We start from the raw sequence: 15,992 nt of genomic DNA, 5'->3' as shown, positions 1-15,992 counted from the left end.
GAAAGGCATGAAGCACCGAACTCTCTAATGAGAAGGATCTGGAATTCCTTTAGAGAGGGATTGGGAGCCACTGAATATAGACTTATTATCCAAGACTTACATGTTTGGAGAGGTTGGAGCTTCTGGTGTCAACGTTGTACCTGAAAAACAGCAGAAGACGACCGATAGCTTGAGTTGATTTGCAGAATGACTTGGCATTACCATCATCCTCATTAGACCTTGATGCTGCCGTTGGTGAAGCCAGTGTGAATGGCTTCTGACCTCTCACAGCATCTCATTGGTCCCACAACATAGGGTGATAGATGACGAGGGAATACACAATGATACATTATCAAGCCTAAATCATGTTTGTTAAGAAATATACGTCAGGTGATCACCATGGTAACGTCAGGTGATCACCATGGTAACGCCAGGTGTTCAAGGGTCCTGCATCTCAGACTCACTCCTGCTTCTCTCTGGAGAAAGCCGTCGCCCAATGAGCTCCTTTTAAATGGCGTCATGACAACCGTTTGTCCAAGTGGCTGATTACATTCGGACCAACATGATGTATAGAGGGATTATCAGTCTACGTCACTCTACGTCACTCCCCGCTCTGCGCGCATGTCGTAGGCAGAAAGAGACGAGAGCGACAAGAGCCGCAATCATGTCTTGTTGTGCGGTTGGTTGCACAAACCCTTTTAATAAGACTGATTATCCCATTTATTCTACTTCTTGCTTGCCAACATAATCAAACAATTCAAATACTTTAATAATTATGCTTTTTCTTATTCGTATTGGATGCTTATTAAAATGTATACTCTGTTTGAGTTCATCTCCTTCAAAAGTAGTCCCCTTTAATTACGATCGATCAAACAGACACACACAGACACACACACACACACACACACACAGACACACACACACACACACACCTCTAATCCCCTTTCTGCATGGATGAGCTCTGTGTGTTTCAGAGAAGCTAGTATCATTGCATCAGCTGTATACATTTTGTGGTTAACATGTCTTTATATGAGGGGGGGTCAATGTTAACCATGTTCCTCTGTACACTTACGTATTGATTTCAAACAACCCCAGTGGATACGAAATATGAATCTCGGATTAATTGGTTGTTTGGTTGCGGTTGTTTGTGGTTGTTTTTTTCTACAACCTGATCATGCCCAAGTAGAAGTTACTTTAGCAATTACTGTTTCTCTGTGTTAACATTAGAGAATCAGGATGACTGATTACTGATATAACCATTTTTTTTGTGAGGTTGTGACAATGCCTCCCCCAAACTGATACTGTACTTATTATTTTAAATAACATGTTTCATCACACCTGGACATCCAGGAAACACAGACACGAGTTGAGTCCTTGTGATAGCAGAGGCGGCTATTTTTTCTTGAACTGAACTGTGTCTCAGTGTTGTCCTGACGCCCTACTAGGCCTGGGCGATATTGCAAAGATTATTACCCCGATTATTTTTTCGATATCGATATTAATCACGATATATAATTTGATACTGCTGAAGCCTGAAGAAACCAGAGTGTTCATTAGTTAAACCATACACTTTTGTTTATTACCATATTTGTGATAAGGGTTTAATCACATTTAAATATAAACATTTAATTTCACAAACATGTTTTAGATGCCCCCAACAGAACAATATAAGGTAGCTTGCCTTGTAACCTATTGAAAATTATGTAAATAACAATAAAACCTCTGACTTCTTTCACATTAAACTCCTTTGGCAGGGCTTCAGAAAACATCTTAAAACTTGTAGGGGCACAACCAACACATAAAAAGTAAAAAAGTGGATGAACGAAGGCCCAGGCACATGAACTGAACTTTAATATATAAAATATGAACTATGTAGTGCTTACGTAAGTGCAAAATGTAAACATTGTAAAACCAGATATTATGCTACATAAAATAATGTGTTTAAAACTAAAAGATCTGTGAGTGACTATCACATCAAACTCCTTTGGCAGGGAGGCAACCATCTCAAATGTTTGTAGAGGTTTATTACTGCTATTTTATTTATTTAACTTTTATTTATTATTCTTTTTAATATCGAGCATTTATGTCAAATTTTTATCGCGATTAATAATCAGAATCGAATTATTGCCCAGCCCTACTACGACCTTTCATCCCCATCACACCTGCGGTGACCATCACCTGGAAAAGAACTCTGTTGCAACTGCCTCCTCAACACCAACTGAGCCATGCTGTCACTGGTATAGTTTGTGATGGTGTTGTGCCATCTTTTTAAGAAGGGAAATTGTTCATTTGACAGCCATAATAATGTCCACAAAGATAACACTTTTTTGCAAACGGCCCATGGGTTAGCTCAGGCTAAAGGGGTGCAGTCGTGTTGGGTTTGTGGGCTTATGCCATCAGGTATATCCTTACCTCGCTGTCCCGTTCACCATCCCCGAGTATATTGCAGCTTACAAACATGTCATCGAAGGTAACCAACCCCTAGATCTGAAGCAGCCCAGGTTCCCTATTACACCGTCCCAATGGATGCAGGTCCCTCAATTAAGATCAAATGGAGCTATGCTTCTAAAGGTGTAAGGGGTGGGATATGGGTAAGAGTGTGTGTTCATATCCAGCCATTGTGGGCGATGAACAGGTTTCCATATCAGAAAATAATTGTAATAATAATGTTTGTAAATGTCCCCCTACCCCCATTAACCCGCATGCCTGGTGCTTCACCTGGCCAAACGATTGCCACTGATGCTTTGCCTGCGGTAAATAATAATAATAATAATAATACATGGGACCATGTTTGTGTGTGGACAGGACGCTTAGACATATCTGCCTCCTAATCTGTCCTGGAGGACCAACATCACCTCTGCTGTGGGTAAGGCACAACAACGCCTCTTCTACCTGCGGAAACTTAAAAGGGCAAAACTTCCACAGGGACTGATGGTCAACTTCTACCACTGCGCAGTAGAGAGCGTCCTCACCTACGGACTACTGGTGTGGTTCTCCAGCTGCACCAGGGCAGAAAAGGAGGCCCCCAACAGAGGGGTCAAGGCTGCGGGGAGGATCATTGGGATAAGCCTCCGCGAGATCTCTACAATCTCCCCCTCCCGCTGCCTACGCCGGGTGAACAACATCCTACAGGACCAGTTCCACCCAGCGCAACATCTCTTCCAGCAACTGCCCTCTGGACGAAGGTACCGTTCCATCCGCTCCAGGACTAACGGACTGACCAACAGCCTCTATCCACAGGCTGTCAGACTGCTGCACAAACTACCTGCCCCCCGCAGCCCCCAGCCCACCCCCAACCCTTCGGTCACATAACTACCACAACTCCCACTCAATAAAGCATTGTTCAGATGCTATTTTAAGGGCGCATGCATAATGTTGCTTGTGCACCTCGCGCATACACTTTGCTTCTCTCATCTACATAGCCACACATTCTTGGTATATTATTTAGGAAAGAACAGCTGATACAGCGGTAATAAGATGTACTTTTAAATCAATGCATCTGCAAACACCGTACAGCAAACACATATTTTCTTGATACAGACATCGTGTACAAGCCCATTACTTTTAGGATTGATGAGTATTTCATCGTGAGAAAACATTGTTTTACCGCCAGTGAGTGTTAAAGAGAATGAATGAATGCGGGCGCGCGTGTGTGTATGTGTAAAATAATTAATGAATGCAGGCGCGCGTGTGTGCGTCCACCTGTTTAAACACACGCAAACTAGACACGTAATGCATAATACAGTCCATGGCAATGTAGGCTATATTAACGGGGGGACACATGCATATTAGGAACACAAGTCGATAACGATAATGCATACAATACTGGTAAGAAACAATGTTTGTTAATGTATTGTGTATATCATTAAATAGAACCACAGTTACTGCATATCATATGTGTGTTAAGTTTTCTTTGCCGAAATCTATTTGAGGACTCAGTATTTATGAAGTTGTGGAAGAAAGCGCTATTCCATTTGTGAATTAGGCCATATTATTTGGGCATAAACTGAGCCATTTGAAGTTTGAAATTCATGTGATCATGCATGTCTCATTGTAGACTGCAAACGCGCTTCAAAACATCAACTCGTCAGATTCAAATGCGCTCATGGCTCTTAAAGGGTTTGGAGCTGGCACTCTCATTGGTTTATTGCACGTTACACCCAAACCACACCTACAGGTAATTAGGCTACTTCAGACCAACCCTTTTTAGATTTGCGCCGGGCGCAAGAGTAATTTATGCGCCGGTAAAATAGCAACATCGCCATAGAACCGCCCACAAAGCTTCTTGCGCTTGGCGCTTCTCACTTGCGTTTCAGACCGCTAAAATAGGGCCCTGAGTGATCCTTCCACACTAGTGTGTCACAGTTGCTGTTGATGAGATTAGAGATTTAGTCCATATTATTCACACTATAGCGAACGCTTTGGGCCATGGCCTGACTGACCTTAATCATGAATTGTACGGGCTTAAAACTATGATTTTCCAACATCAGTATTTATGGGACTTCCTTGCTGTGCATCTTGGAGGGTACTGTTTCTTTATCGAGCGCCATCTACACCAGGGAGGTTGCACATACGTCCCAGATGCGTCTACGAATACGTCTAATTATGTACATGACATCTATGATAATGTGGCTGGGCTGAAGTCGAAAACCGCTGGTTCTCCGTGATAAGAAAGACACTAACAAACATCACAAATTTTCGTTACCACATTTAAGTTTAAAAAATGACCATTTGAATAGCTTTTATGCATGATTACATGCAATTGACAGACATTGTTGATCTTGGCAGGTATCAGTTTATTATGTTATGTTTATGAATGGCAGTGGCATGGCCACCCTACTCACTGTACCTTGCACATGTTTAAAATAAAATCATGATTATGATTTTAATATCTTATCATTGAATGCAAAATAATTTTTAGGACCAGTTTAATATAAAACACAATTTTATACAATATATAAGTAGGGGGTCCCCGCTCCATCTCTCCATCAGATTGGGGGTGGCCTGGAAAACGTTGAAGACCCCTGGTTTAGAGTAATGGAACCACTGCTTGGAACAGTGAGAGCTATTAAAGAAAGGTGGATGTGTCTGGACAGTCAACTTCCTTTATTTTTTCACTTTTTAATCTGTTTTGGTTTAATCATGACTAACCTAATGAGTTTGTCATTTTTTTTAAGTAGCCTACACCTGGTTTAGTTGTGTATGATGAGTATACTTTGTAACACTTTATAATAAGGTGCCATAATAAATAGCACACTAGTCATTACCTAACCCTTTGTTAATATTTGTTAATTGTTACTAAAATATATATTTGGCACAAGTTAATAATTTTTTTTCACTGAACACAGAGTGTCTCTGGTTAGGGTTAGGGTTAGGGTCGTCGTGTGTTTGGGTTAGGGCCATGTGTTATGGTTAGGGTTAGGGTTAGGGCTGTGTGTTAGGGTTAGGGCCGTGTGTTAGGGTTGGGTTAGGGTTATTTTCTTCGTTTTCTTTATTATAATACTCGCCCCAACCCTTTGGTTCGGGGAGAAGAGAGCCAAGGAGCACGTCCGACTGCTACTCACCGCACCTACACTAAGAATAGTCTGTACCTGTGCTGAATTACATCCTTGAATAAACCATCTATTCGACTCTCTGATCCAACCTGTCAAGTTGCTTTGATTTCCACTTCAAGAATTACTACTACGACGAAAAAATACACAACACAGAGACTATACGAACAGTTTAGAAATAAGCAGAAGACAACAACTAGTTAATGTAGTGTATTAGCTAGCCTTTCTAAACTTCATACATCATTTTTTCCTAATAATAATATGGTTATTTAAAAAGGATAAGCACTCTGAAATAATAATAATTTATCACAGATGACTATATGTTATTCATAGAATAGAATTTGAAAAGATTAAAGGTGCACATTTACAATATGAAGTGTATCCCTGTTCATGTGTTTCTCTCTGTAGTCTAACCCTGTTCCAGTGAGGCCCTGGTCCTCTCTGACGGTGATTGACAGGCTGGTGTTCTGCATGGCCAGGACGTCCATCGACCCGGCAACACAGTGGCATGACTGACACCTGATTGGCGGGGATGACTGCGCCGGTCTGAGCAGCAAGACCAGTCAGAAATCTGTCGGGAATCACTTGTAGGAGTCCCGGAACCAGACCCTAGTGAGGTTCTCACACCAAACGTCTAAAATGCCATCGTCCCTTCAGTTATGGCAGAACTGAACTAATATGCTAATGAAAAAACATGAGGGGGAGTGACGGGGTGAGTAAGGGTTGCGGTGTATGTGTGAGTTATTAAATATGTATGTTCAATGCAGTGAGATTTTGGATAGAGCTCTAAACGCAGGAAGCTAATGGAGGATCCAGGAGAGACAAGAGGGGGCTTCAGTGGTAGAACCTGCCTAACATACAGCTCTCTCTCTCCCATTTGTTCACAGAATTCCCACCCGTTCCCATCTGTACTCCCCCACTACCCCTTCCACTCGGTTATAACTGCTAATATCCCCCCCACTTCTCTCCTCCATATTTGAATCCCAACACCGTCCCCTTAGCTTTGTCTGCCTGCCAATAAATGAATGTAAGGTTGATCCAGACAGCTGGCTCAGAAATGCTCAGTGAGGAAAAGGAAATCAGTGAGTTACGGCTGTGACTGATGGCCAAAGGAGACTGGAGAGGAGGCTCAGAAAGGTGTAAAATGTATGAGCCTTCCTTTAGACGGCAACTGTGTCTGTCGAGGCTGAATAATAAACGTGAACATTATCAAAATGATTGTTCCCAAGTGCAGTAGCAGCGTTGATTTAGTATGAGATAAATCATCAAGGGGAGAAGTTCTGTTTTAAGTAGCTCATCCTGGTCCATGATAAAGATGACGGGGATGTTTTCTTCAGCACGGTGCGCTTCAACACAGCCTTAAAGGGAGGTTGTCTACTTGATCGTGTCTGAGAACAACAAATATAGTTTTGCCGGAAGGGTTAAGATGGAGAACAAATACTTGCCTGTTTTCAAAGGAAATGAGGTATTTATAAACCAAGAGTGGAAATCTTAAAATAGGTGGTGATGGCTTTTTTCACAATTGTCCTACAGCGTTCGAGTGCTGATAATTAACAGCATAGTTTCCTTAACCCTGTGGCATCATTAAGCGTATATAGATCCTACACCAAGCCTGCTTGGTAGGATTCAATGTATTTTGGGGGGAAATGGCTTCCACAGAGCCTTCTATATCTCTTCAAGAAGAGAGAGGACAGGGACCTGGACATCTGGAGAGCAGGGGTGCAACTTTCAGAATGCAGTTTATTCAGCGACTGCTTAAAGGGCCAAAATAACTTGTCTGGAGACCTCTGGCATGTCGTATTCTTAGACCTTTTGGTGATTTGGGATTAAATATTTAGTGCTTTTTAATGGATTTCAATTTCAAAGATCTCAAGAGCCTCCCAGTTTGCTTTTAGATGTGTGGAACCGTAACAGAAACTGAGAGTGGACTCTCAATCTTCTCTACACCGGTCGCTGAGGGAGACGAGGTGCTCTGAGGACAGCTAGCTGGCAACGATTTGACAGGACCCACAATCTTGTAACGAGTGTGGATGTGTGATTCAAAAGTCACAATTTGGGGGCATGTGGTGGAGATGGCTCATCCGGACTGGGATGATGCTGCAGCTAAACCAACTGCCGAGTACAGCTAGCAGCCCCTGAAGCTCGGCCGCAGGCCTGGCCCAGCCACACCGCTGCCATCCCAGCAGCCCAAGGCCCTTGCTCTGGGGCCTCCATGGTGCTACCTCTGCAGCCAGACAGCCCTGCATTGGCCAAAGTCAAGCCACAGCTTTGCACCCTGAGGTCGCCTCCAGTCTCCAGAATTAAAGGAGAGGGGGGGGTTGGCTGATGAAACCTTTACTTTATTTGAACTTTTTAGGAAAAGCCACACTGAGAGAATTTTTTTGTTTAAGTATGGCTGGGGAGGGGGGGGGGGGGGGGAGGGGGAGTGGGAGAGCAGGAGCATCGGTTTGGCTATTCAGGCCCCATCCACACGAAGCAGATTTTTTGGTCAAACCGCTTAAGTCTTGTGCGTTTCGGCCAACCGTCCAGACAAAGCCGGCGAATCCAGTGCCCGAAACCGCACATTTCTGAAACCACCCTCGGAGGTGGTTTCAAATCTATCCGGACCTATGCAGTTTCGTGTTAGGATTCGTGCGGACCCCTGAAATGCAAACGATGACGTCATTAGCCCCCCACCAGCTGGGGGACGTCAGAGTTGCGTTGAATTTTTTATTTATTATTTTATTTGTATTCTTTTTGTAGCTTTAAATAAAGCCCCTTGATAAATTGAATTACTAACTGTACATTACAAAGTATTTCACTTTTTTCAGTGGAGAACCAGCGTCTTTTTTACTACAGCGTTTCTACAGCTCGATGCGGTTTCGCGATGATTCCGTCTTTACGGAGACATTCCTGAACCGCATAAAACGAAACCGGATCGTTTTCACCCGTTTCGGCTCCGTGTGGACGGGGCCTCAGACTCTTGGGGCCCTACGGATTCAGTTTTATGCTAACGAGATGCCCCGGAAATACTTGGAGGAAAGGTTGTTCGAATTCTAAAAATGCTAAGGAAAGGTGCCTCGATGCAACCTTTAACCCAGCATTAGCATAGGTTACTCGTGAATAACCTTTACAAAAAAGATATTTTCTAACTCATAATCCTTTACAGCGGCAATATTTAAAGCAACAGGCCACCGACGAAGTTTACAGACTCTACGCAAAGACGAATTAGAGATGCGGTAAAGCAGAAGATAAGAGAAGAAAATAAAATACCAACTTTAGATTTAAGAAAGATTACTGGGGGCAACAACCTTCGGCAAACAAACAGCTGTAGTCTGTGTTTGTGGTGTCTTGTGTATCTGCCTCTAAGGAGAGTGCCTTAGGGGCAGCGGTGGCGTGCAAGGGGGGCTAGCGGGGGCTTACGCTCCCCCTTAAATAATGCTGACCCCCCCCACCTCCCAAAGATACGTCATTTTGTGTTGTAAAATATTTATGGAAACATTTTCGTGTTTAAAATAATATAAAATATATAAAGACATCTGACTAACTTGTAAAGTGTTGATTTATATAAACTTGTATGCAGCTGCAGAGCTTTTCTTGATTACGCCGGTTAAAGACCTATCTGAGGAATAGAAGCGTCAATTATGGGCATCTAGCCATCTTTAGAGAGATTTCAATTCTGTAGCCTGTTAAACCGGGATCATTGAATCTTGTTTTCTCTAGTAGTATTATTTGTTCTTGTTTGTTGCGTCAAATTGTATGAGCACCTGCTATAAACAAGCCAGCCCCCCCTGTAGCTCCCCCAATCATAGTTCTTTGGCTTCGCTACTGTCCCTGGATGGACCTGAAGGAGTGGAGCCAGACTAATAAAGAAGACCTCTGGGGCCACATGCAAGGACATCTGCGTAGGCACAAATCAACGCACAGCAGTAAGTGGTGGAAAACTGATTCATGGAGAGGTTTGAAAAGTGCACAGTACAATGGTAAAGGTTTTTCTGTTTAACATACCGAATCGATCCTGGCATTGTGTGCATGCGAACGAGTTCAGAGTTAACCCCCCCATCCATGGGGACATACGTTACATATTCCCCCTCACAGGGGTCCAGGGTGGGGGACAGACGTTACATATTCCCCCCTCACAGATTTCTCTATCCCCCTGGACGGATCACATGCTGGCATGTGGCTGTCGTCCTCTTCTATAACCCTGGGTCCATCGTCAGAGTGGACCGGTGTGGATTCTTAACTTATTACCATGCACACACACTCTCGGTACAACGGGTATGAACAGAAAGCCCGTACCGCTCAGCGTCCACAGCTTTACAATTGTCTGGTTGAGCGTAGACATGTGGAGAGAGCCTCTGTGCCTTTGGGCCCTTGGGTTATAGAGGAGAAATATTGTTGAGTTGACTTCTGAGGATCACTTGTCTTAAAGACATAATATCTAATTCTGCAACTAGGGGTCTCTCAATGAACACAACAATCAAAAGCCATTATTAATCACATTTTCGTGAAATAGCCGCAAGTAACGTTAACTTGTGAAGTTACTTTTAGACGACTCATATTGCTGGTTAAATTGTTTCTCCAAACTCTAGACAATATTCTGGATTTACATTCTTTTGGATACATTTGAGATAATGTAAGTTCACACCTCAACAAAACATAGGACTGAGGGTTCAACATATTTTAATGAAGTACATTTTGAAAGAAATGTATGTTTGTTATTATTTATTTCGCGATTATTGCATAGAAATTCTGTGACGAATTCCTAGATAGAAAGAGTGTTTCAGCCCGTGGGGTCCGGCGCTGGGGTGGTCCTTAGAGCGCTCTGCGGCGTCCTTTGGACCACACTGAGGTAGCGAGCTAAAAATAACCCGAGGGCCGGTAGAGGAGGTGGATTAATAATGTACTCCCTCATACTGGGAGGCTGCCTCTACTGGAACCCACCCATGAAGCTCCACCATGGAGACCACCACCAGAGAGACCATCAGGGAGACCACCAGAGAGAGACCACCAGGGAGACCACCAGAGAGAGACCACCAGGGAGACCACCAGAGAGAGACCACCAGGGAGACCACCACCAGAGAGACCACCAGGGAGACCACCAGAGAGAGACCACCACCAGAGAGACCACCAGGGAGACCACCAGAGAGAGACCACCACCAGAGAGACCACCAGGGAGACCACCAGAGAGAGACCACCGGGGAGACCACCACCAGAGAGACCACCACCAGAGAGGCCACCACCAGAGAGGCCACCACCAGAGAGACCACCAGAGTGAGACCACCACCAGAGAGATACCTCCAGAGAGACCACCAAGGAGACCACTACCAGAGAGAGACCAACAGAGAGACCACCAAGGAGACCACCACCAGAGAGACCACCAGATAGAGACCACCACCAGAGAGAGACCACCAGAGAGAGACCACCAGAGAGAGACCACCACCAGAGAGACCACCAGGGAGACCACCACCAGAGAGACCACCAGAGAGACCACCACCATCTTCTTCCGTCGGAGGAGGTCATCCTCATTATATTCCTGTTCATTGTCATCAGGTGAACTGGAGCATTTGATCCAGATCACACACACTGATGAGGATCCTCATGGACACACACACACTGCTGAGGATCCTCATGGACACATACACACACTGATGAGGATCCTCATGGACACACGCATACACTGCTGAGGATCCTCATGGACACATACACACACTGATGAGGATCCTCATGGACACACACACACACACTGATGAGGATCCTCATGGACACACACACACTGCTGAGGATCCTCATGGAAACACACACACACTGCTGAGGATCCTCATGGACACACACACACACTGATGAGGATCCTCATGGACACACACACACTGATGAGGATCCTCATGGACACACACACACACACTGCTGAGGATCCTAATGGACACACACACACTGATGAGGATCCTCATGGACACACACACACTGATGAGGATCCTCATGGACACAGACACTGCTGAGGATCCTCATGGACACACACACTGATGAGGATCCTCATGGACACACACACACACTGATGAGGATCCTCATGGACACACACACACACACACTGCTGAGGATCCTCATGGACACACACACACTGATGAGGATCCTCATGCACACCCACACACACAACCTCATACCCACACACACACACACACAGATGAGAATCCTCAGGTACACACAAACACACACACTGATCAGAATCCTCATGTACACACACTGTGGCAACCTGGCCGTTGCCAATTAAGGAGATGAAGAGCACCTGAGGAACCGGTGGAGAAGCAGCTTAAATAGCCTGCTTCTCCACTCATTCGGGGCTTTCTCAGCCATGGGGCTCGTGCCGGGAGGGAGCCGAGTGAGAGACAGTCGCGCGAGAAGCCGGGAGCGGGAGCCACGCCGACCTCAGCGACGGACCGGACCCGGAGACCCCTCACCCTTTTTGCCCCAGTGTGGAAGAAACGTGAGTTACTGTATGGTTTCCCCTTTCTTTTGTGAGCTGCAGTAATAAAACCGTTGCACCGCAACTGTGCTTGAGCGTTTGTTTCGGGAATCGCAGCCGCCGACGACCGTTGTTGCCACAACACACACACACATAGTGATGAGATCCGCATGCATAGACACTTGGCTCGTTCTGCCTCTTCACAAAAAAAGGTTCACAAAACTCAACAGACAGGAAGATGCTGAGCTCAAACAATACAAATGGAATAGAGTCTCTTTGCTGAGTTTATTTTGAGAACTATACGCAAGGTATACACGTGGGACTATGTGCTGTATCATTAAGCTATCCTTCTCAAAGTAGATGTGGTTTGAAAATGCAAAGGATATTTCCTTTCTGCAATAAACCCGGTGTTAAGGGTTTACTGTAGACCCAGTGCACCATCAACCCTGTGACAGGGTTTACTGTAGACCCAGTGCACCATCAACCCTGTGACAGGGTTTACTGTAGACCCAGTGCACCATCAACCCTGTGACAGGGTTTACTGTAGACCCAGTGCACCATCAACCCTGTGACAGGGTTTACTGTAGACCCAGTGCACCATCAACCCTGTGACAGGGTCTCGTTGCCTGGTCTGTAGATGGCAGGCTGACCACACTACCTGGTGCAGAAAATCACAAACATATTGAGTTTTCAAGTGAATTGAAGTGGGAAGATCCGTGCACTTAATCACATTTCTCTCATTAACAATCAATTGTCCTTTACTAAGAAGTCTGACAGCCCAGTTTTATGTAATACAATTACAACACGCAACATTTGGTCAATTGTTAATCTGAAATGCTTTGGTGATTTTACGGCAACAAAAAAGAGAGACAAAAGGTCATACATTTCAAGTAAATCTTCAATTAACCTTTAACACTGTTTCAAATAATGATTTTGTAATACCTACATATTGGAAGCTGAAACATTACACAAACACAAAGAAGCTTGAAGATACTGATTACTAATGGAGTCTACTCCTGTCACACCATGCTTTATGTATTTAAGGGAGGTAATTAGGCTATTATTTTAATGATTTAGCTAACTTTATATAGACAGCTAGTTTATAGTCACTAAGCTCCATATTCTCTAGACATTGGCATTTACTAAAGCTGTACTTAATAATGTAGCTATATATGTGAATGTATATGTCTATGCCGGCAGGTGGGATTTGAACCGGCAACCTCTGCAAAGAGTCTAGAAAGCTGCTACACTCTCCTCTCAGCCAGTAAGGGCTACAGCCCCTATTGGCCAAGGTGACAAGATCTCTGAAATGAAAAACAGGCCAAAATATCTGATGTTTGTTTTTCAGAAACAAGAAAGCAGACAAAACCACATTACGTTCCTTCTCCTCTTCTTTTCATGGTTGATTTATTACTGAATTAAACTATTGAAATGAAGACCACATGCCCAATGGTTTATTATAGCTGTTTTTACACTGCCAAATATGCCCGTCTTATACCCGCCTTTTTGCCGGCATGGTCTGCACGTTTACACTGACCGATGTAATATACTGGCTTGATTAAGCACCCAAATTTCCGCTCTTGAATCCCACACATATTGGGGTTTCATTTTCATGCAAATGCGATGAGACGGCTCCACAGTTCCAGGGGCGGGACTTGGGTAGAGGTGTTGCTGCGTTGTCTAGACAGAGGCAACGCAGCGACATAAACATGAGTAGTTCTGGAGAGATAGTGACATCCGCAAGCTAATGACCATCATGGGAGAGAAAATGATTCAGTCGCATTTAATGAAGACGGGGAAGGATGGTGGGATCCAGGGGAAAGTAGCAGAGGAACTTTCCTTAGGAGGCTTTTGTCGGGATAAAAAATAAGTGGTCAGCAAAATAAAGAATATGTTGGAGTTTTTGCACTTGTAAATAGTTAATCGCTTTTGTAGCCTACACTCGGATGAATTCTAATCAATCTTAGTATGCAAATTATTCAAGAGGCATTTACTCTCCCTGCACATATTTAATAAACCCCCCGTTTTAGAAACAGGGACGTTAGCGGGGACAGCTCCAGCCGGGACACCAGAGACAGCCACTGTCCCAGGGACTGACATGTTGACCTGTCAGTTGACCTGTGCTCAACGGAGTTATCTATGTTAATCTTCTCATTTGCATTTACGGGGCATCCATGGTATACTGGTTAAGGAGTTGGACTGGTAATCGGAAGGTGGCCAGTTCGAATCCCGAACCTCCACGGATGAGGTGCCCTTGAGCAAGGCACCTGAACCCCCCCTGCTCCCCGGGCGCTGCATCGCGGCGGCCCACTGCTCCGGGAGTGCCGGTGTGCCCCCATGTGTGTACCTGCGTGTGCACCTGTATTTGTGTACCCCACGTGTAGACCTCTGTATGTGTATGTGTTCACCGGCTACCCTGATGGGTTAAATGCAGAGAAAGAATTTCCCCCTAAAAAGGGATGAATAAAGGACTTGTCCTTACTTACTTCCTGTCCTAGAGACGGTGAATAAATATAGTCCTTTAGAATCTCTTATTGTAAGGTAAATCTGCATCTTGGATGACAACGTTGTGAATGGGGGAAGGGTCTAGATTCAACAATACACCACGTGGAGCTGGGTTGGCTTAGAGCCCCAACCCCTAGCTGTTCACAAAGGGCTTATCGCTTTATAAAACGTCACTCATGCGCTTACTATAGACTACCTAAGACTACCTACTAACAGTTCACTAAATAAACCCACAGCAATAAAAATTCAATCAGTTACGAAAATAAATCTTCGTTATACCGCCAAGTTATATAGCTCTTCAAGAGGGCAAAATGGTTGCCAAGCAACGCAGGCTAGCATACAGGCTAATGAGGCTTTAAAGATGGGGGGAATGTTAACACATCTGCATTAATTGTGCAAATGATGAAGGAATGTTCAGTCATGGTTAGCACTCCTCTTCACTAACATTCTCTGTTTAATAATGGCCGTTTAATAATGAGAATCGTTGCTGCTGTAAAACATATATTCCATAAATGCCAGCATGCATTTTAGGAACCCCATTTTATCACCCAAGTTTGGAAATAGTTAATTTTCTCCACTATCATGTGGGAGTGGAGGGGATCCGTCTGAAAATTATGGATCTGCAAATCTGCAGGTTTCCTATGGATCGAGTAGGTGTTACCCCTGATCCATAGTAAACCTCTTCTCCTCTATGGACCCTTCCTATCGTCCACACAAACTGCCATTGCCGCTGCTTGTGGGACTGCATCATTTGTTGTGGAGAGGATGGTTGGCGACGTCTTAACAACCAAAGGAGGTGATGTGGAGGAAACACGCACACACAACAACAAAATGATTTTTTGGCGTTTCATATGCCTTCAAGATCAAGTAGGTTTCCAAAATTTTAGTTCAAACATTTTGTACGAATAGTTGAAAAAAGCTAAGCTATTTTGATTTATTTTCAAAATCAGATTTCCGATTCCTCCTTACCTGGAGACCCGATGGTTTTAAGTAATGGAAGGCTCAGGCATCAAACTGAAACCACAATGAGAACAAACTATTTTGTCAGCCAAATAACTTCTTAGGTCTTGGTCAGGCAAAAAAAAATTGACTAATTTTGAAGCTTACTGCCGCTTAACTTCAGCCCAACTTCAGCCTTCGTACCTATACTTTCTCATGCCATTGTAAAGGCCTTGCACATTTGCATATTTCCAAATGAAAGACATTTTCTACTTACACGTCAAAGCGTAGATTTTGTTTCTCTTCAAAGAAGAAATCCAACACAAACTTCCTCACAAAGTCTGGGTTCAACGTGTTGTCAATGACCTCCGTCCGACCGAACTGTGAAGAGAGGAACAGATGATTACTACATGACTACAACGGTCAATGAACAATCACAGTAAACATTCATCATCATTCATATGAACATTCTTTATTTCATTATAATCCCATGGATTACAGTTTTGGAAAGCGAATAAGATCAGACACATATATCCAGGGAAGTTTGGATGCAGTGGCAGCAGTGAAAATATTTGACA

General features: G+C 44.0%; 1 protein-coding gene across 1 annotated transcript in view; it reads right to left on the bottom strand.

Moving 5' to 3' along the window:
• Positions 1–15,992, bottom strand: part of LOC132471016 (copine-8-like) — a 38,091-nt gene that overhangs the window by 480 nt on the left and 21,619 nt on the right. The window contains exons 4-5 of the mRNA XM_060069979.1: positions 15,692–15,795; positions 101–140 (exon numbers count right to left, since the gene is read on the bottom strand). Coding sequence (XP_059925962.1) covers positions 101–140; positions 15,692–15,795 — 144 coding nt within the window. The remainder of the gene's footprint in view (positions 1–100; positions 141–15,691; positions 15,796–15,992) is intronic.

The sequence above is a fragment of the Gadus macrocephalus genome, chromosome 13 (genome assembly GCF_031168955.1).
Source record: "Gadus macrocephalus chromosome 13, ASM3116895v1".
Lineage (NCBI taxonomy): Eukaryota > Metazoa > Chordata > Actinopteri > Gadiformes > Gadidae > Gadus > Gadus macrocephalus.
Note: the sequence above shows the minus strand (reverse complement) of the source record. Positions and strands in the feature narration are given on the sequence as shown.